This window comes from Calonectris borealis, chromosome 18 (assembly GCF_964195595.1).
Source record: "Calonectris borealis chromosome 18, bCalBor7.hap1.2, whole genome shotgun sequence".
Classification (NCBI taxonomy): Eukaryota; Metazoa; Chordata; class Aves; order Procellariiformes; family Procellariidae; genus Calonectris; species Calonectris borealis.
In genome coordinates, this window is record NC_134329.1 from 12,939,351 (window position 1) to 12,961,072 (window position 21,722).

At 38.0% G+C, this 21,722-nt stretch overlaps 1 protein-coding gene across 3 annotated transcripts in view; it reads left to right on the forward strand.

Annotated features, from left to right (window-relative positions):
- Positions 1 to 21,465, forward strand: part of TANGO2 (transport and golgi organization 2 homolog) — a 38,669-nt gene extending 17,204 nt beyond the window's left edge. For 2 of the 3 annotated variants that reach the window (XM_075168003.1, XM_075168002.1), the window contains exons 4-9: positions 951 to 1,070; positions 2,083 to 2,197; positions 12,206 to 12,276; positions 15,876 to 16,029; positions 18,661 to 18,765; positions 20,581 to 21,465. In XM_075168003.1, the coding sequence (XP_075024104.1) occupies positions 951 to 1,070; positions 2,083 to 2,197; positions 12,206 to 12,276; positions 15,876 to 16,029; positions 18,661 to 18,765; positions 20,581 to 20,701 (686 nt within the window). In that variant the 3' untranslated portion in view covers positions 20,702 to 21,465. The remainder of the gene's footprint in view (positions 1 to 950; positions 1,071 to 2,082; positions 2,198 to 12,205; positions 12,277 to 15,875; positions 16,030 to 18,660; positions 18,766 to 20,580) is intronic. The other variant, XM_075168004.1, reaches the window with a different exon arrangement.
- The last annotated feature ends 257 nt before the right edge of the window (positions 21,466 to 21,722 follow it).

Below are 21,722 nucleotides of genomic sequence, written 5' to 3' on the forward strand. Positions count from 1 at the left end.
GAAAGCAGCAAGTTGAACCAAAATAAATCAAATTTATTCTTTGTGTGACTTAAAAATGAAAAAATATTTTGCACTTACAGCAATTTTGGAAAACAGGAATTGCTATATGTTAATCACTGGGCATTGGTCAGCAAAGCTGTATGTTTTTCTTCTGCGTGCCTTTCAGTTAAGGTAGAGAACAGTGGTAAAAGTATTGTGTAAAGATGTGATATAGCTAAACTTGATATTGAAGTTTTGGATACTGACGAAAGAAAGGAGTTTCTGAATAAGGATCCAAAACCTGTTCTTTTGATCCTCTAATGAAAGTTATCTTATGACATGATGATTCAGAATTAAAAGCTTTCTAAGAGTATACATGTTATATTGAACTAGTTTTTGTTTTTCCATTAAGCGCTTGCTGGTTAACATGAGCTCATTACAAATAAGGAGTGGTTGTGGTTTTTTTTTTTAACTTGTACTCTCTTTTAAGAGGTTTGGTTGTGGGCTTCACTTTTGTGGCTCCCCCTCCTCAGTGTAAATTACTGTTACCGGAGTCCAAGATTTTTATCAGTTACCTAGCTTACTCTAAATTTTTCTGGTTACTTGTAAATTTAAACTTGCAAATAACATTAATCTTCTGAGATTTGCTTTTGAGCTAACATGTATTCTGAGCCTACTTAAAGTTTTATATGAATTCTAGCATATAGGCAAAGCTTATAATTTTGCTTTTACATTTAATTTTCTCATTATCTCTCATCTATTATTGCAGTAGCTTGGAAGATATTGATAGTGCGGAATTGGAAGGCGGGTAATTTAAGTGGGCTTACCTCACTTGTCCAGAGAAACAGTCTTGTGCCTACTGCATTTTATCCAGCCTGATCAAGACTCAGGATTTGCATTAAGAAATTCTGATTTAAGCTTGAGATTTTTTAAAATGAATGTAATAGCCTAACTCTTACTTATTCCATTAGGTCTGGATATGGAGGAAGGAAAAGAAGGTGGGACATGGCTGGGCATCAGTAAGAAAGGCAAGATGGCAGCCCTGACAAACTATATGCAGCCAAAGATTGATAAAAATGCAAAAGGAAGAGGTATGAAGGAGTAGAAATAGAAAAAGAAGAAACTGGACAAACAAGCCCTGGTGTCCCAGTAAAATAGTGATGATTACAGTATTTAATCAACACATGCAGCTAAAATTTTTTTTAACACCGCTTTATGGACAAATAAAATGGTTATGTGCTGTAAACAGAATTTGTGAACTGATGAGTTTGAGTACCTCTATGTGGAACTTGACTTGGATAATGATATTCTAATCAAGCAGGCAAAAGTAAAACGATGTAATTCCTAGAGCCTGAAGTTACATTCAGACAAGAAATGCAGCATCAACCGTCTTGTCTTGACAGTAATTCTAATTAACAGTCAGAACAACTAGACAAGCATTGAGCTAGATTTAGATTACAGTAGACTTTTTAAAAATGTGTATGTTCTTGTTCAAACACCTAAGTCAGGGAAACAATGCAAGTTGGATTATGCTGGAGGTTAGCCTAAAAGATTATTGTAGTCCCTTCTCCCCTACACATTGATAATCAGAGGAGCAGAAATGATAAGAAAAAAAACTCTTCTGAAAGAGTGCATCTGTGGGGGTTTTTTTAAGTAAATATAGGTCTGTTTGTAACTGTCATATGGTACTGCATTGGGAATATATGTTATACAGAGAAAAAAATGAACCATGTCACTTGTATTTCATTTTAGGGTCATAGATCAGGGAAATGAAGCAAGACAAGAAAGAGTTTGGCAAGGTGGGAGGAGAAGAAAGGCACGTCCAGTATAGAATAGTTAGTAAATATGAATTCTGTAGAAATTTTGACCGAGAGCTTTTGACTGAGTTCTTCAAAGTAAAAGTCAAGCTCTTAATGTGAACATGATACAATGCTGTAAGACTTCTAAAGGCTGGTTGGTTGTTTGGTTTGGGTTGGTTTCGTTTATTTTCAGTGTTATACCCTGTTGGTAACAGGAATCTTGTGTCTTACTGTTTGTTTTACCAAGCCTGTCAGAATAGTGAGTTCACACATACAAGTTGCTCTATGTACTTTTCTTTCTTAGGTGCTCTTGTTACAAACTTCTTGACTGGAGATCTGGACAGCTACTCTTACTTGAAGAAAGTTTCAGTAGAAGGACATCTTTACAATGGATTTAATTTATTAGCAGCTGACTTGAAGTAAGTCTACAAAACATCACAGTTCAAATGTCAAAGGGAGAAGGATAATAGCAGTGACGTACATATACTTCTTAGCACAGAAGTGTAACAATACAGAAGCCTGTCACAAACTAAAGCTAGAGTGCTTTTTTGATAATCAGCATGTAAGATCCTAATGTTACTCTAGTCATAATTTCCTTTGTTATTTTTTCATCTTTCAAACATTGGAGGGCTATCTTGTATTCTAGTCATTGCTTCCTGCAAAACTTCTTGTGACTCTTTCCCTAATAGGCCATAGTCAATCTTTACCCTGAAGGCTGTGTGGCTTGTGTTTTGGAGAAAACAAAACCTTGGCTCCATAATTTCTCAGAATTTTTTTTTCTCTGAGAGGTGGCATGATGTGGCAGGATTAGAACAGCTGAAAGTGTTCAAGCTATTATTCCTGTCAGAGTGGCTGTATCATTAATATTTGCTGAAACGTTAAAAAAAATTAGCATGTAACAAATACTTCTCAAGTTTCTGTAGCTGAAGAAAGGACCTTGGATACTTGATTATAGTCAATGTGGTTGGCACAATCCTTTCCACTGCACATGCATGTGTGTGCGCATGAGTATATATGCTGATTTTTCTTTGCATTGCGCCTGATTCAGAAGAATGGAAATCCAGGGCTAAGTCATCTCCAGGCTATGTATCAATTCTCAGTTAGACTCATACTTCATGACCATAAACAGGTATAAATTGCCAAGAGCATGCTACTCTTTTGGCACGCTTTCTGCAGAAGCATGAATCTTATTAGGCCCTGCACCATCAGGTTGTCTTCTCCCAGTCAGCTTTTCTGCGTGCTTCTGGGAAACGACATACACTTAAAGCAGAAGGTCATAGTGTTTACTGTTTTCAGTGAAAATAATTTCTAGCACCCTATCACTAACTGGCCTTGTGTTTACATTTTTCACTTTCTGTATTCTGCATCAGCTGGTGGTTCAGACTTACCAAGCATTTCTTCCCTACTCTCCCACTTCCCTGCAAGTGTTTTTTTGTCTTTTTTTTTTTTAAGAAAGGCCTTTATTTCGAATTCTGCCAGGCTATTAGTTTTCATTTTTTAATTTGTTGTGGTATGATGGGAAAGTGAAATGAAACTCATAGGTGATTGAAGTCTAAAAGGATGAATACAGAAAGGCAGACACGTGCCACCTGTGAAGATTGTATTTCTGCTTGGTGTGCCTGCTTAAAAATAAGTGTATAGGATATGTTTCCAGAAGTTTAATCCAGAAGCAGGTTAGGCAATTAGAGGGTTTTGCTGCTTTTCTGTTATTTTTGCTCTCTACGTTACAAAGTTCATTATCCCACCAGAGATATCCCAAAATTTTTCTGTTGCTTAAATTAATTTTTACCATGGTCAGAGGATTTGACTTTTTGTGCTTTCTGCTGCATGTTGCTGCCTGGCTAGCCTTCATAAATTGGAAGGCTATCTGTAACTGAAAAGGTAACAGAAGAAGTAGTCTTACTATGTTTTTAAGCAAACATGATATTCAGGGTGTGACCTAGCAAGCAGTAAGTATGTTTGAGTTTCTTTTTTTCTAATTTAGGTAAATAGAATAGTCGTAATGGCTGCTAGTATAATGGTATTAAAGTAGATTCGATTTACATTATTTGTTAAGGCAATCATTCATGTCTTGGTTTTGTTTGCTTATTCCTCCATGCTAGGCTGATAGGGAATTGTGTGCTCAATTGAATAGTCTTTCTGTGGTGATACAGGTCATAATTCCTTGCTGAGTATCACTCTGAAAGCTGCATATGTTGATTAACTTCTCCATTCTGACATGTCCTTAGCCTTGGATACTCTGACGAAATGAAATTCTTGGCAAGTTAATGATGCAGAGCAATTTCTATAAGATATGTAAACTTGTCATTTTGGGAAGTTAGAAGTACTCCTGAGAGAAATGTAGTATATAAATGGAAGCTACTTTTATATGTAAATAGAAAATGTTATTGTAGTTGATGCTATTTTGTTGGGCCATGTTGCTGTTCAAAGAAAAGATTGAAGAGTATTCTTAACATGTTCTTCTGTTGTGTAATAAATAGTGATTGGCTTTCTGTTAGAGTGGTGTGAAATGGAGAGGAAACTCAAATTGAAAGTGTAAATGAAGCAATTTTGGGGAGGGGTGTATCTGAGCACATGATACTGCTGACTGTAAGCAGCACACGTAGGGAGAGATTTACAATGTTTGAGTTTTCAGGTACACATTTCAGGAAAATAAATTTTTATCTTCTCTCTGTATTATTATGATGGAAGTATGCTAGATGATACAGGTCCAATGATGTGAGAGCTGGAAACCACAATACGGGTTGTAAAATCTCGTTGTTGATTTCCACAGCTTTGTGTGACTTATTTTAAACGTGCATGGGTTTTGACACTTGTAGTGTAATCTATTTGCTCTGTGGCATCTCCTGATGTCAATTTAAACTCTATTCATTTCTTTTTTTAATAAGAATACTGTGTTGGAAAAAATACTTAGTACTTCCAGTTTTCTAATCCCTTCAGTTTATCATCTTGCTATACCTGCTGAGTATGAGAGTCATTAATACTTATCCCATTATGCTAAATCTACTTTTATGTTGAATGTATGGCATATGGCAAACAGTGTCTATTTGGAGTCTTGTGTCACTGCAAAATTAGCTTCTAAGAAGACAGTGTTGCTACTCCTCCAGTTTTGAGTATGAGTAGGTCAGATTAGAGAGGAACAAGGTTATCGGAGGCTGGACTGGTTTCTAAGAAAATGTCTGCTTAAGATTCTAAGCAGTTTTCCTTCTTTCTCCTGTTGTGGTAATACCTGAAGTAATAGCGAACTGCTTTTGTTTATGATTGGGACAGCATTTCTGTCTTGGGGAAACCTGTGTTTATGTCCAACAAATCTAGTTGCTACAGTTGCTCAGACTTTCGTGGGTATCTCAAACTTGTGTTAGGGCTGTTGTGGCAGCACCTCACTTGTGTTCCATACTGCCAACGGCCCTGAAGGACAGACTGAAAGAACAGCTTCTTGTTGCTTTCCCAGCAAGTTTAGAGTCTCTGACAGGTTGTCAGTTAGAGCCCAGACTGTTTATGTGCAGTAAGATCCCTGTGTAATAGGAGTGAATCACTTTCTCCATGAGGAACAGATGAATTGTCCCTTGCAAAACAAGTCAACTGGAGGGGGCTGCAGAAAAGGGCCTTTCATGTAAGCTTTTCTGCTCTCCCCTGTGACAGAATTTTCAGTCCCTCCAGGGGAAATGTAGTAAACGATACCATCACCTGCATTGACTAATTTGGTAATGTATTGAAAATAGAGATTATGTACTAGAATGCATTCTTCATGTTCTGATCTGGAGAGTGGTTTGGTTAATAATGGGTTTTATCCTTGATATGATGATGGATAGAACTGAGTTCCAGTTGAAACTGCAGATCTCCAAAACAATGGGCTTGGAATGTGTGTGTGTGCGTGCATGGGGGGGAATAGATATACAAATATATTATATAAAATACAGGTTTAAAAGTGTTATTATATATAAATATATAAAGACTGTATATTTTTTTTTCTTTTTTAATATGGTAATCTACAGTTGGTTAGTTATGTAGCAACATCATTGATGAGATTAAAAAAGCAAACTGAAGAAAAGGTGTTTGGGAGAATAGTTAACTGAATTGTTGATAGTGCAGGGCTGCATAAGATGAACACACCTGAACAGTGTGACCAGGTTTTAGAAACATGGGTTGTCTCGTTCAGTATGGTTATCAAGACAGGGCTACATGGGAGGGATTTGATTGCTCTCCAGAGATTAGATTTAGGAGCCTTTCCAGTGAAAAGTGAGATAGGGTCAGACTGCTGGTGTGGAAAGAATGTAGATGGGGAAGTTGTCATGATTGCTCTGTAAACTCACTTACATTTCTTCTCATGCGTTGTCTGTCCTTCTGCGAGTGCATCTGCCTTACTCCTTGTGACTTCCTCATGAAAATGAGGTGTCCAGGTACTTCTCTAATGTGTTCTGTACTACCAGCTTTGAAATATTTCTGTGTAGATCCTCAGTCATTTGCAAGTCTAATGAGATGGACAGTCTAATGTCAAGAGAGGGAAAAAAGCTTCTGAAAAACTTTTAAATTTTCTCTTCCCTCTGGTGTCAGCTTCTGCCTGGCTCAAAAAATTAGGGCAACACCAAAGAAATGTTTAGACACTGACAATAAAATCAGAGTAGTGCTTTAAAGCAGACTTTGTATGCTGTAAGTATCCAGCAGTATTCTTTTCACCATTTTATTTGATGGTAGGTGGTATACATACAAAAATGTTTGGTCTTTATAGTTGGTGGTTTGATGTTTGCTTGTTTGTTTTTAGCTTCAGAACAGAAAGAGTTTTCTGTTAGCTCATGAACGTTGAAGGAAAGAAAATTAATCTGTGAACCATACTACTCAGTTGAAACTACTGTTCAGCATTTCAAGCTGCCAATTTCATCTTTTCTCCTTGCACAAAAAATACACGCACATGTTATTCATAAAACAATCCAATGTCCTGGTTTGTAAAATATTCACCCTCTTAGAAGATGAGAGCTCAGTGCCCAGGGGAGTGATCACCTGGTGATGACCACACCCTGTGGAGCTTTACTGCCTCATTACTTTTCTTTTCCTTTCTGTCTATGTTTTTGTGGAACATGACTTGGAGCCACCTTGAAGTTGAAGCAGAGCAGGGGTGCAGAAGGACATTGCTTGTATTTCATCAGCATTAAGAAGTAATTCTGGCAAACTCTACATGGCTTTCATGTTGCTGTGAAGCATCTATTACTACTGAGATTTATGCTGCCTAGAATATTTCCTAGAAAATTTATTATTGCTTACTTTTTTGACATAATGATGTATCTAAGAGCATAATTTTTATGTAGTTTTAGTTTCTTCTCTTTCTGCTGTCAGCTATGGCTGGGATTTTGAAAAAAAATCTACTGGGTCCTATTGTCATCACTTTAATTATGCCTTTATTACTTCTCCAGTGAAGTTGGTATCTATACTTTAAAGCTGGAGGGGGAGAGAATCTGAGTGCAGGCCAGGATTTTGAGGCTATTGCTGTGATCAAGCTTACAGTGATTTTTTTTCATCTTGGCTTCTGCCTTGACGTTCAGTATTTGTACACAATAGGAAGAGAAGAAGCAGAGCTAAATGATAAAAGAAAGAGTAGCTGACTGGCACATTGAACTAAATTTTGGAAGTATCCTCATTTCAGAAGTCTCTTGGAAGGCTTCTGTATTCTGACAGAAGACAGCAGCAGTGTTGCAGTGGAGGTAGGTGTAATAGAAAACACATATCTGGGGGAATGTGGAACATAGAAACGATAAGATACAAATGGCCTGAATTAGTGACCCTGCAGTTTGTATGTATTCCCCATCTTTTTGTTAAACTCCAGGGGATCTTGTTACTGAATTTCTCAGTCAAAAGAATCTCGGAACAGATGCTAGATGATAATATTCTTTCACTTAAAAAGCCATTGCTAAAGGAAGTCAGTAGTGCCTACTTATTCAGCATGGGGTCTCATTTATGACACAACTTGTCTTACAGCTGTGTTCAAGGGCTTGCTTGGGCCATTTGTCTACCTTTCCACCTAAAACTGTCTTTTGAGACCTCAGGTGATAACAATTGCTCTGATCTTTTCTCTTCATAGACCTTCTCCAGTAGACACAGATTCGACAATTTGAAAAGAGAGTATTTAATGCACCGGTAAAATAGTTTGCATAATTGCTGGTGTCTTAACTGAAAAAAAAACCCTGTAATGACCTTAATGATTTTGCTTTATTTGCTTAATACATAAAATGCTTGTAGTATACTTAAGATTGCTACTGTAGTTTTAATTTTTTTTATGACCCAAGTGTTAATGTTAAAGTAGGCCATTAGCAGCCGACTTTTTTTCCTGTTTTTCAACTTTATTTGTTTATTTGTTCTCCCTGTGCTTAGTCATTGTCTGTATTGTATTAATTCCAACTGGATTTTATTTATGGATTATATTTTTCAAAGTGCTACTTCTTGCTTTTGAGATACAATATGAATAGTTTGCTCCATGAAACACACCAATTTAGCAGCTTGAGGTGACCTAAAATACTTTACTCACACATTGCTTTTTCTATGCCCCTGTTCATGGAAAATGCAGTGTGCCAGTGTACTCTTATGAGTATGTAACTTCTTGTATCCTAGCATGTGACTGGGACCAAGAAGTCAGACTGGTCTATTAATGACAGCTCAGCTCAATGCTCTCCTTTTTTAGCTGCCAAGGGATTCTTTCTAGTATTAGTACTAACTGTGTGCCAACTCTAAATGTACCCATCAGAACCATCAGAAGATGTCTAACCCCAGCTGAGATAGACGTGCATCATACACCTTAACATCACTTTATGCTAACCATTAACTGGCCATAAACATAATATAAAGAATGCTGAGGAGAGGAAAGAACCTGACATCACTAAAATGGCCAGCTGGTCCGAACCAAACATTAATAAACGAGGACTTGAGAACATTAAGTATAACTTCCATTCAGTTTTCAGCCTGGGTCTAGACTTTGTTTATGTAAGGCTTTGCAAGGGCCACAACATGCTTTGAGCAAGATGATTAACATCATTCTGTTTTCAAAGGTTTCAGTTTTTGAATAACTGAACTCATAAACCCAGATCTCCTCATAGAAGGTCTGTTGATCCTTTGAACTCCATTCCTTTTTTTACTCCTGTAAGGTCCTAGACATCTCAGATATGTAGCTTAGTATTTTCAACCAAATAAAGTATGGCTCAACTTCTCTGGCTATCTGAAGTTTTTCCTGTCTCGTTGAAGACTTGGCAGAATTCGGTTAAGGGAAGAATGTATGGCAGTCTTATATTTGAAATTTTAGAAAATTTGTAATAGCGTCCATCTAGCTTAAAAGCAAAATACTTGGTAATTTAACTGAAGGAGCTAGTAATAGGAAAAAGAGTCAAAGACTTCTTATTGTATATGACACGACTGCAAAAATAGTTTCAGGAACTATAATATCTTTTGCTCGTTTTTCTTATACAAACATTTCTGCAGCCAAGTATACTGGCAAAAAAGTTTGCTGAACCAGTATAATAGGTGAATATTTAATTAGATATTTATTTCTAATACTTAAGCTTACTTAACAAAGAAAATGTTGTGTGTCCGGTGAAAACAGCTGTTGTTTCGATTGTTATGTTTACCTGCTCACGAACAAACTATACCTTTTTTCTGTGTAACTTTTAATTTGGAACTTGTTTGTACCTGAAGGACTCTCAAGAAATAGAAGGGAAGCTCAGGTTGTTGCTATTAATTTTTTTTTTTTCTTCCATTTGTACTTTTCAGCAGCACTTTCTCATATTCATTGAAAATCATAGAATCATAGAATCATTAAGGTTGGAAAAGACCTCTAAGATCATCGAGTCCAACCATCAACCCAACACCACCATGCCCGCTAAACCATGTCCCTAAGCGCCTCATCTACACGTCTTTTAAATACCTCCAGGGATGGTGACTCAATCACTTCCCTGGGCAGCCTGTTCCAAGGCCTGACCACTCTTTCAGTAAAGAAATTTCTAGTGTCCCGTCTAAACCTCCCTTGGTGCAACTTGAGGCCAATGCTATATTTCTCTGCCTTAATCTGTTTAAAAATAATAATTTAAAAACCCCTTTTGTCTCTGATGAAGAAAATACAAATCTTTTAACAGATTCCATAAATGGGTCACGTACACAAGTTAATCTGTGGTAGTGGAACAGATATTTGCATCTCAAGAAATTAAGGAAAGAAAATTCTAGTCATATCTTGTGTTTTCCTTCTACTTTGTTTCAGCTGCTTTTGTTATGGACTGTCTAGGTATTCCCAATGCAAATACTCCCAAGGGGGTAAAGAAACAAATGGCCTTTTCACTAACGTAATTTTTTTTTTTCCATTGATGACTAAGAATATTTTTAGTGAATCACAGGTAATACATTCACATGAGAACTAGAACTCTAGCAGAGACTAGTAAAAATCTTCAGTGCGTAAGAATTCAGGCCAGAACAGGAAAGGAATGATTGATACTCGGTGCCCTGCTGAAACTAAAGCATTCTAGTTGTCATGATTCTGATGTGACCAGTTGTCTGTGGGGAATTGGGGTGGTCAGTAAGGAGTCTTGAGGTCAGCATAAGGTAAATTTGAACAAGGATCTTAATGTTGAAAAGAAAAACAAAGATAAGGAAAATTTCTTCTAAGCCACTAGAGGAAAGCTTAGAAAATGCCACATTTTTTTTAACAGTAGATAAATAGTAAATTGAATAACTGAGAGCTTCTTATATGATATTTAACAATAACAGCAACAACACATAAATACCACCTGCTATAATTACTGTCTTCTAACGATGCCGAAAAACTTGGACATCTCTCTGTAAGGCACCAGAAAAGTCTCGTGGTTTTGGGAGGAGGAAGAGTAGTGCACAAAGGAGGAAAGGCAGTTTTATTTTTGCTTTATGTGGTTTGTTTTGTTTTGTTTTTAATTCCTCCTCTTGCCTCTTCTGACTTGTATAATTAGTGAGTTAATATTTCCCTCTTCATTTGGCTGTCTTGCAAAGGATGCTGTAGAACGTCTTTCAGAATGGCTTTTTAAGAAGAATATAAATAGCTAAATCAAGACTGTTTTGCTTGTTATTAAGGTTTGAGTAGCGGATGCTAACTTATGCAGAGCAATTTAACTTCCAGTACATCATTAATGAAATTGCATTCTATATACTCTTATTTGCATCAGGGCATAGGTACGTCTTTTTATCTTAGGAAAAAATGAGAAGCTAGAAATGGCTTCTTTACTGTATTAGGTTTTATGCTACTCAGTCCAAATTCAATCATAACTGCAAGTTTTGGGTGTGTTTGGTTTTTTTAATTCAAAAAGTCTATCTGCTGTCTGAGGATCTAGAGCTTGTCTAAGCTGAACTAGTCAGAATGTATTTTTTGGTAACTGGGATAATACTCTGTTCCACTGTGAACAAGTAAATCACTAGAGTGAAATACAGAATTATATGATCTCATGGCTGTGTCCTGGCAAATCTTAAAAAAACCCAATCAAACAAAAAAAAAAAACCAAAACCCACCAACTGGTAGCAATCTGAGGAATCGCTGTCATGCCATCTGATGGGATTGAGGGATGTTGAGAGTGAGCCATCTAATGGCAATCCATTCGCCACCCTCCTTTTCCTACGAGACACACAACGCTTATTTATGACTTTCTTGTTGGTTTTTTTTTTTCTTATCAGTTGATTTGGTATTTGTGTTGTCGATATCAGTATGACTACTTAAAAATCTATGCTATTTGGATATGCTGATACCATCTCTGCCAAGTGAGAGTTATTTGCAATGTTGGAAGCTGTCTTTGAATGTTTTCTGAGATCCCCCTGCTAAACTGTGTACAAGAGAGAGCAAGTGCTGAAGCCAGTACCTACAATTAGAGAGAGAGCTTACAAACAGTAACTAATTATCTGAAAACAGCCTGAAAATGCGTATCTGTCACTTAAAGGACCCAGCTATGCCCTTCGACATTGCCATAAGTGGGCCTAAAAATTTACTTCTGCCAGATAAAACTGCCCACAGTAGTCAGCCTCTTAGAATGCAGTAGCAATTCAAAAGAGATGATGGGAAAACCTTACTTGCTGTGATGGACTGTCCTTTTGTTTTAACGTGCCCCCTTCCCCCGAGTAACTAAATCTCCACTTACTCAAAACCATACAGATTTTTGTCATTAAGCCGGACTACTTTCCATGGAGCAGTTCTGGGTTTTTACTGAATTTTATTACAGTTATGTTTAAAAATTATAATGGTGCTATTTGACAGTGGTACAGCTACTACAGTATTTGAGAGGAGGGGAGTAATAGAATCAATTAATTTCTGGGCTGTGGTATCACAGTAGTAACAGTGGGAGAAACATCTTGCTGTGTTTAAAGATTGCATGAAATTAGAGCTTAATCAAATATAGAAGCTGATGGTTTTTCAAGGAGAAATTCTTATTTGTATTTTTCAGTACCACCAAAGGAGATGTAATTTGCTACTATGGAAACAAAGGAGAACCAGAACCTGTTTTCCTAAATCCTGGTAGGTTTTCTTCAGAAAGGTCTGAATATTACTCTTTGTTATTTTAAAAGAGTCAGAATGTAGCTATATTGCTCTAGTAATTTAGCTATTTAGGCATTGTCTTCACTAACTTTTTCTTTGTGTTCTTAAAAAAAAAAAAAAAATTAAAAATCCTTCAATTCATTTAAGTATTTACTAATAAATTTCAGTAAAGAATCAATAGTTCATTAAAAGCTTATATCCATGTCAGTGTACCCACCTGCAGTGTAATTGGTGGGATGCTCCTTAGGCAGCTATGACTGAAGGCTGTCTTGAGGATTGGAATTTTCAGGGGTTCATGGACTTGACCCTAACTCTCCTTACCCAGCAGTGTTAAGGGCATAGTGTGACTATGCTCCCCTAGGGACAGAGTTGGCTTTTTTAAGAAAACAAACAAACAAAAAACCAAACCCCCAAAAAAGCCTGTCTTATCAGGTGGATTGATTTAAAATATTTAAAATCTAGCCAGCTACATAGAACAATACTCCAGCATTCATCACCAAAAACCAATTTAAATGGACAAGGACTCACAGAAGGCTGTGAGCAGTGTAGGTGGTTGATAACAGTTAATGACAGTGGCTTATTTTGCCTGCTTAGGTTAATGGTCAGAATGTTGCCAATACGCAAATAGTTACTGTAGCAATTACAGCATAAATACTTGGAAACAGCCGTTAGATTTTGCACACATACAAGCACAAAACAGGTTTTAATGCACACATTAAAAAAAAAAAAAAAAAATTAAAATCTGGCCGCTTGTTGTAATGAGAAACTGAATCACAAATTTTAAGTTATCTGCAGACTGTAGCAAAGGTAGTTCTGGTCTCCATGCTTCAACAACAAATTCCTTTTATATGTATGTGGCTGCCTTTAGGGAGAGCCGAGGTTTCGTAATCTTTGTGCTTATTTATTTGGATTGTGGTGAGAAATATAGGGTACCTCTAAAAAGAAAGCTTCTTGTCATCAATTGTTGCCTTGCTGTGTTTTTTCAAGAGTAAAATCAGAGGTGCAAATAAATTATGATTAATACGGCTAAACTGGAAAAGACTACACTGCAAAAATGGTATAATTCTGTTGTACCTTTTCCATAATTTAGCAAACTAGAGGTTACAAGTAACTGCTGCAAATATGGATTAGAGTAAAACTGTGAAACAGAGTACTGAATATTAGCCCAGAGGAGTGCTTAAGCGCAGCCTAATGTAAAATGTATGCCTGTTGTAGTCTCCTGTTTAGGAACGGGGCATGTGTTTTATAGCATACCTGCAGATAAAGGTTAGAATTATAGAATAGAATCATGGAATCGTTAAGGTTGGAAAAGACCTCTAAGATCATCGAGTCCAACCGTCAACCCAACACCACCATGTCCACTAAACCATGTCCCTAAGCGCCTCATCTACACGTCTTTTAAATACCTCCAGGGATGGTGACTCAACCACTTCCCTGGGCAGCCTGTTCCAAGGCCTGACCACTCTTTCAGTAAAGAAATTTCTCCTAATGTCCAGTCTAAACCTCCCTTGGTGCAACTTGAGGCCATTTCCTCTCGTCCTATCGCTTGTTACTTGGGAGAAGAGACCAACACCCACCTCGCTACAACCTCCTTTCAGGTAGTTGTAGAGCAATGAGGTCTTCCCTCAGCCTCCTCTTTTCCAGACTAAACAACCCCAGTTCCCTCAGCCGCTCCCCATCAGACTTGTGCTCCAGGCCCTTCACCAGTTTCGTTGCCCTTCTCTGGACACGCTCCAGCACCTCAGCGTCCTTCTTGTAGTGAGAGGCCCAAAACTGAACACAGTATTCGAGGTGCGGCCTCACCAGGGCCGAGTACAGGGGCACGATCACCTCCCTGCTCCTGCTGGCCACACTATTCCTGATACAGGCCAGGATGCCGTTGGCCTTCTTGGCCACCTGGGCACACTGCCGGCTCATGTTCAGCCGGCTGTCAACCAGCACCCCCAGGTCCTTTTCCTCTGGGCAGCTTTTCAGCCACTCTTCCCCAAGCCTGTAGCGTTGCATGGGGTTGTTGTGGCCGAAGTGCAGGACCCGGCGCTTGGCCTTGTTGAACCTCATACAATTGGCCTCAGCCCATCGATCCAGCCTGTCCAGGTGCCTCTGCAGAGCCTTCCTACCCTCCAGCAGATCAACACTCCTGCCCAACTTGGTGTCGTCTGCAAACTGACTGAGGGAGCACTCGATCCCCTTGTCCAGATCGTTGATAAAGATATTGAACAAGACCGGCCCCAAAACTAAGCCCTGGGGAACACCACTCGTGACCAGCCGCCAACTGGATTTAACTCTGTTGAACACAACTGGGCCCGGCCGTCCAGCCAGTTTTTTACCCAGCGAAGAGTGTACCTGTCTAGGCCGTGAGCCGCCAGCTTCTCTAGGAGAATGCTGTGGGAGACGGTGTCAAAGGCTTTACTGAAGTCCAGGTAGACCACATGCACAGCCTTTCCCTCATCCACGAGGCGGGTCACCTGGTCATAGAAGGAGATCAGGTTGGTCAAGCAGGACCTGCCTTCCATGAACCCGTGGTGGCTGGGCCTGATCCCCTGGTTGTCCCGGACATGGCTTGTGAGAGCCCTCAAGATGAACCGCTCCATAATCTTCCCCGGCACTGAGGTCAGGCTGACCGGCCTGTAGTTCCCCGGATCCTCCTTCCGGCCCTTCTTGTAGATGGGCGTCACATTGGCAAGCCTAGCCAGGTTAGCTTGGGAATCACTTAAATTGTATTAAAATTTGTGAGATCTGTAATGTCAACTACGAATCACCAGAATACCCTTTCCAATTAAATTGATTCCCCACCCTGCCCCCCCAAACATTATTTAGTAAATATGTAGATACTATGCACTAGAAGTGGTCCACAGGGACTGGTGGACTTGATTGTTACTGCATTTAAATCTTAAACTTATTGCATAACCTCCTTATTACAGATTTCATTAATTTCATGACATGTAAAGCTTGAAGGATTGAAGTTGCTTTACAGAAACAAACTCAACAATATCATCATTGAGTTATTTTGTGCTTAGGTTATGTAATACCCTGATGTTTCTATTAGTGTTGTGTTTTGGAGGAAGAAAAGGCTTTGGTATTTCACCTGATTTCACACCAGAGTGTACATTGTGTTAATAACAATGCTGAAAATCTCAAATTCATCTAATTTTAGTAAACTTAAAGCAATGATGCTCTCAAGTGGGTGTTTTGTGGTTTTTTTTTCCCCCTAATAAAGCAGTCAGAAGTAGTGGTCCAGAAGAATTGTTGAGAAATGGTTAGGTTATTTTATTATGAGTTGCACACCTAGGAGACTTACTATCTGAAGGGGTGTTGTATTTATTTTATCACATTATATACATCTTTGATACATAGTTTAATGACCTCACTTGTTTTTGAAGCAAAATGAAAGCTGGCAATAGGAAGAACAAGCAAATATCATGAGAGATTCATGATGAATTTGCTGATAGCATTTGTTTCAGTCCCTCAGACTGTGTGGAATAAGATAATTATGAAGTTATTTTTTGCATAGTACGTAAGTTCATTTTCTTTGCTCCAGAGCTTAATAAGATGTTTGGGGGGTTTTTTTGTATGTATAGGAATATACGGATTGAGTAATTCTTTGTTGGATACACCATGGAAGAAACTTCAATATGGAAAGCAGCTTTTCACAGAAGTGGTCAAGAGAAGTCAAGACCTTACCAAAGAAGACTTGGTGCAGGAGCTTCTTACAGTGATGAATAATCAAGAGCCGTAAGAACATGATAGCCAGAGTTTCCTCAAAATGTGATATGACCAGTTTAAAAATTGCATGTAGAAACTATTTTGACAGAAAATAAATTTTTGCCTTATTTCAGTTGTGTAAAGCTGGGTAATGAAGGGCAAAAGTAGTGTTCTTTCTCTCCACAGAGACTGACGTTCAACAATATTGATTTTTAAGCAGCAGACACAGTAAACATTATTACTGCTGTCTTAGTACTCATAGACTGTACACCGATTTCTCTGTGCCCTTTTCTTTTAAAGATTGCACTTCGCTTAGTAAGGGTAATGAATGCAAGACAAGGGATGTGTAAGTTGCTTGCTGTAAGCTTTGTGGAGGCTCACTGTAGGGTAAGGTTCAGTTTCTTACCGCACACAGAGTAAGCACTCGTTTACCTGAGCAGGTTTGTGTTAGCGGCTGCTAGCTGTTCTGTATTGCTACCCAGAGTAGACACAGAGAGTGGAAAAGCAAGCTATTTTTGAAGTAGAACCAGCTGCCTTCCTCAAAAGTGCAATTATTTTTAGGCTAAATGGGGGAAGGAGATAAGGGAGTATTTGCACGGTTAAGTTGTAGGCCTCTGGTCAAGGAAGTTTCCAAGAGATTAGTTTGAGTATCTAAGTAAGGTTCCTGCAGTCACTACTGGCTACACAGTGAACCTGAGCCCATAAGCTAGATTTTTGGAAGTAAAGGAAATTGATACCCTGCTCCATATCTGGACATTTAAATGGTATAGAAGGTGCTGTGGTCTAAATGCATATCATTGCTCACCATCCAGTAACTTTCATGTTTAGCCTGACTTTTACCTGTCTAGGGGTTGATTTGTGTTGAAGCAAAGCTGTTTCTGGTGTATAGATCCAGTTTCCTAACTTTATCAGTCAATTTTAATGCCAACATTCATGTTTGGCATTTTTCAGTGGTTCAAAATAAATGTTTACATAAGAACTCAGACATCTGAGCACTGAGTAGAAATCGGGAAGTCTGCTAAGCCATCTTAATTACTTTTTTCATCTGATACCAGATCAAGTGATTTTTCAAAAAATTGTTATACCTTATCTTTTACTAGTAAAAAGACAAAGGTGTAAGATACAATACAGTCAAATGATCTTCCCTTAATGTTCCGTAATTCAGTATGATCTCATCTGAAATCATCTGACTATAAAATGGAAATACTTAGTTAGAAAAAGCAATATTTAAAACTAAGACTGTAATCTTTCCAAAGCACACTTCAAGATGAAATTATCTTTTCATAATAAATACGAACACATGGATATGCACTAGCTTTGAACTTTCTTGAAATATCTTATCGCATATTACTTTATGATCACTTTGTCTGTGTTACAGGAATTAAGTGGGTACAGTGGTTGGTGGTGGAGTATGAGATAGAAGCTGATAGTTCTCACGGGCTGAAGTGCCCTGCTCTGTGCCTTCTCTGTTACATCCTGGTATGCTCCAGCCACGTGCCCCATACAGGAGTGAGAGGAGCTTAGTTGCTCTATTCACACTAGAATTGCACCTCTTCTCCCTGAAACACCCACAGGTCCTCTTCTCCACCACAACAGCAAAGAAAATGATCCCAGTTAGATGTAAAGGTCAGTTACAGTATAACAAATTGCACAGTCTCTTCTACAGATCAGGATGAGCTCTGAAAATGGGGTTGAATTGATCAGTCTGTTTTGTTCTGCCCTCTTCCCCAACATTCACTGTACAGCTGATAGGCTGCTGAATTATTATTATTTTATAGGTGCAACTTGGTCTGTGCTAGGAGGTAGAAATGGGATTATTTCTTGAAGATGGAAGAAGCTGAAAAATCAAACACAAAAACCTGTTATAATAATAGTTAAATTAGACTTCGATAAATACAATTGGCATCTTTAATTATTGAAATAGGAAGCTGTACTTATGGCTAGCATTTGAGAATATGTTCTGGTGACGTGAATGGAAAGCCAGGGATGTAGGGTTGCTGCAGTAACCTTTGTGACCTTAGCATCACTTCTGTGGGATGCTGATACTTGTTTAATTACAATAAATGAAGCTTGATATGCTTTATAATAAAATTATGTTTCTAAATACCTTTCAAGCTTTGATAGGAATATATGTCAAGAAATTTGGGCGCAAGCTCACCTTGTCCTCTGCTGCATCTTCACAAATTTTATTTTAAGGATTGTCCTAGGTATTTTCCAAGTATTCCAAACAAGATTGAAGGAAGCAGAGAGGTCTGTCTTTGATGCAAAAAGTACTCCTGGAGTCTTAACTGGAAGAATGCTTGTTTATGTGATGTGCCTCAAATTACCTAATCATTAATGTTTTAATTGAAACTAAAATACAGAAAGACAGACAAAGAATAACAAGGAAAGTGAAAAACTTGTCAAGATATGAAAAAATTTATTAAAGTGAGACAAAAGTTCAAGACCTTGAAAGAATCTCTATGGGAAAGAGCTTACAAGCTGTTTTATCTTTTGTTTTCCTCATACTTCAGTTTTGAACACAGTTCACACTTTTGTACGTTCTGAAAAGTGATTGTTATTTATCAAGCACTCATTCAACACAGCTTGGTTCAAGAGGGACGAATGTGTTAATATTGGAGAATTAATTTTTTATTATTATTATTTTATTGCTTTTTTCAGTCAATTACCAGACCCTGCGATTGAAGACCAGGGGAAGGATTATATACGTCCTATATTGAACAAGTATGCAGCTGTATGTGTTCGTTGCCCAGGTTATGGAACAAGGTAAAAAAATCATAGTCAGAAATAAATGTGTGCTGGATCAAAGCATATCTCAAATCAAAATTATGCTTCTATAAGTTTTAACTCTATAGTGACTGCTTTAAATTTCTTCAGATATTAAGCAAGTATAATTCAGTAAAGTATCTCCTTGCTCAGCATTTCCTTGCTCAATATTCTGGTGTCTTAGATTGGCTACTGATGAGCATCATCTTTGGTGAGGAGCGTGACATAGCTTCAGTTCATCCAAGACAAGATAATACAGTTCTCCTAGTTCCCCAGTATAGTAGCAGATCTGACCACCTCTAGTTTTGATATTATCAAAACATGAAAAGCTTTGAAATCGTGTTTTTAGCAGAAAAACACAATTATCTTGTATATCTGAGGAACTGCGGAACACATTTCTCTTCCAAGAGCAAGAATAGCTTCATCTGCATAGCTAAGTTAGAGGTTTCTTTAGGCATGTCATTGTAATATGTAGCTGCCATTTTCATACATTAAAAAACCTATTACTCTTGTTCAAAAGAACACGTATTTCCACTTTTCCCCTAACTGATGCTGCTGTTTTTACTGAGATGTTCTCACTTTCTGCTCAGACTGTTCTACCAAAGATGCAAGGAGAATAGAATAATGCAATGCATCTTGCATTTAATCCTCGATGGGACAAAATTATAGGTGAACCCTGTTGCTGCTGGTAGGGAATTCCTACTCTAAAAGACTACCAACAATATTGTCGCATTGGCCCCTCTGGCGTAGTCAGCCATAGCATTTCCACTGTAGAGAGGTAAATTGATAAGCGGAAAGCACTCACTTCTGTAAGTATTTTCAGTTGGTATTCTGAGAAAGAAACCACTGCAAAAACTGAGTATCCCTCTGAAACATGTTCAAATAACACTTTAAATATGGGATAATGAAGACTTAAAATGGTAAGGAAGCATCTCCTTCCCCTTGCTTCACAGGTTGCAGTCTAGCTACTTCAAAGGAAACAGGGATAACTCGATAGAAATACTGACCTCTTACTGGTGAATTAACACTATATTTGAAGTCTTCCCTGCTACTATAATTGTACGCTCGCACTTATCTTTCCCTTAGCAACATGGCTCAGTGAATAGAGATTGCTAATTAGGCCTCACGATATTCTTCTGAGGAGATTAAGCACTTCTGTATATGAGTGAACAACTGTGAAATGACTTGGGGAAGGCCACCAGATCAGGATGCTGGAAAACTCCTGTCAGTCATCTCTCTGGCAGGGTACTGCAGTGTCCGTAGAGAAATGACAGCTTACACATGGCAAAGTGGCATAGATGCATGAACGGAATCTTCTTTTCATGAAAACAAATTTCTTCTTTGGAAGGTTCCTAGAGAGAGAAAAGTTCTTCTGTGATTGTGTATCAGTGTCATAATAATTAATGATGTTTAAATCTTAATGGACAATTGATTTGAAAGGAAAATGAAAAGAGTACTATTGATATGAATAACTCATCAGGGTACGTGTAGGCTGTGAAGAAAAACTTGGGTTTATGCTACTTCTGAACGGAACACTTGGCACTAAAAAACTTTAACCTTTTATTATACTTTCTGTAAATGAGCAGCTTTGCGTGTCAGCTGCTGCAAGTGCAACAGGGAATCAGAGCAGTGGAGTGATGGAAAAAGGGACTGAAAAAGCCCATTTGAACTTGCCAGGACAATTTCTGCCTTGCTAGTGTGGTGATGATGTGGTCAAGGAAAAAAAAGAGCTAAAACCTTTGGGGATGAGGGACGGGACCCTGCAAGTTTATGTAACGGACACAAGGCTTAACTTCTACCCTTATGTTGTTTCAGGACTAACACGGTCATTCTCATTGATTCAGAAGGACGGGTTACTTTCACAGAGCGCAACTTGATCAATGCAGATGTCAACAAGTGGACAACAAGCACCTATGAATTCAAACTGCACACTTAACAACTTTCCGTTTGAATGGTTTGTAATAAAAGCAATGAGAGAACAAGCCATTAAGCTCTATAAATGTTTTGTGCCAGCCTCCACAAGCTAAAAATAGTAAGGAAAGCAAAAGTTTAAATAAACTGATAGCATACCCTATCAGGCTTACAGATCCTTTGGATAAAACCAAAAGAAGAAACTGTTCTTACGTTAAGTAGCAACTCACAATCAGAAATAAATTTTTAAACATCACCTTGCCTCCAGGGCAAGGCCATCTTTGCCCAAGACAAAGTCATTGCTTTTTTTGTGGGTTTTGTGGTTTTTTCTTTTTTTTTTTTTAAAAGATGTTTTAAATAGACTCTTAAACATGTTTTCAGTTCAGAGGAGGGGAAACATTTGCTGCTTTTATTGTTCTACCTGAAGGTTTTACCACACTTTGCTTTCCCTTCAAATATGCTTTTAAGGTTGTATAGCTGATGCCAGTGTGCATTAAACGAATGTATGTTATCTTTGTAATATTAACCACTCTAGTAACATTTAAACTTTTCAGCAGTGCCATGGTGCAATGTTCTGACTGGGGAGGGCAGAGCAGGGGGGATTCTTTGCATTTGCTTTCCTACAGATAGTACAGCAATATATCTTATTTCTAAACTTGATTTGAGAGTAGATAGAAAATTAAGTTCAGTCTTTGTTCAGCTTTACTCAGTAGAAACTAAAAAAATCATGGGAGCAGACTTGCTTATCTTTGACGGGAATAAAATTATGTGTATTGTGACATCTTGTTTCCTGATAGTCGAATTATGTTTTTCTTCCTTTCTTCCCCAGCAGGCAGGTAAGGAATAGGTACCTGTTTGCAAACAAAAGCTGAATACGAAGTTTACATGTATCAGCTGTTTTCTACGTGTGCAATTTTAGCTTCATTTCTTTATTGGTATAATATGTCAAAACCTGGGGTGACTGCTCATAGATTTTTAGTAAAAAAAAATTTCAGTATTTGTTTGCAGTCTTTATATTGCTGAAAAAGTTTGGTATTAAGATGCAC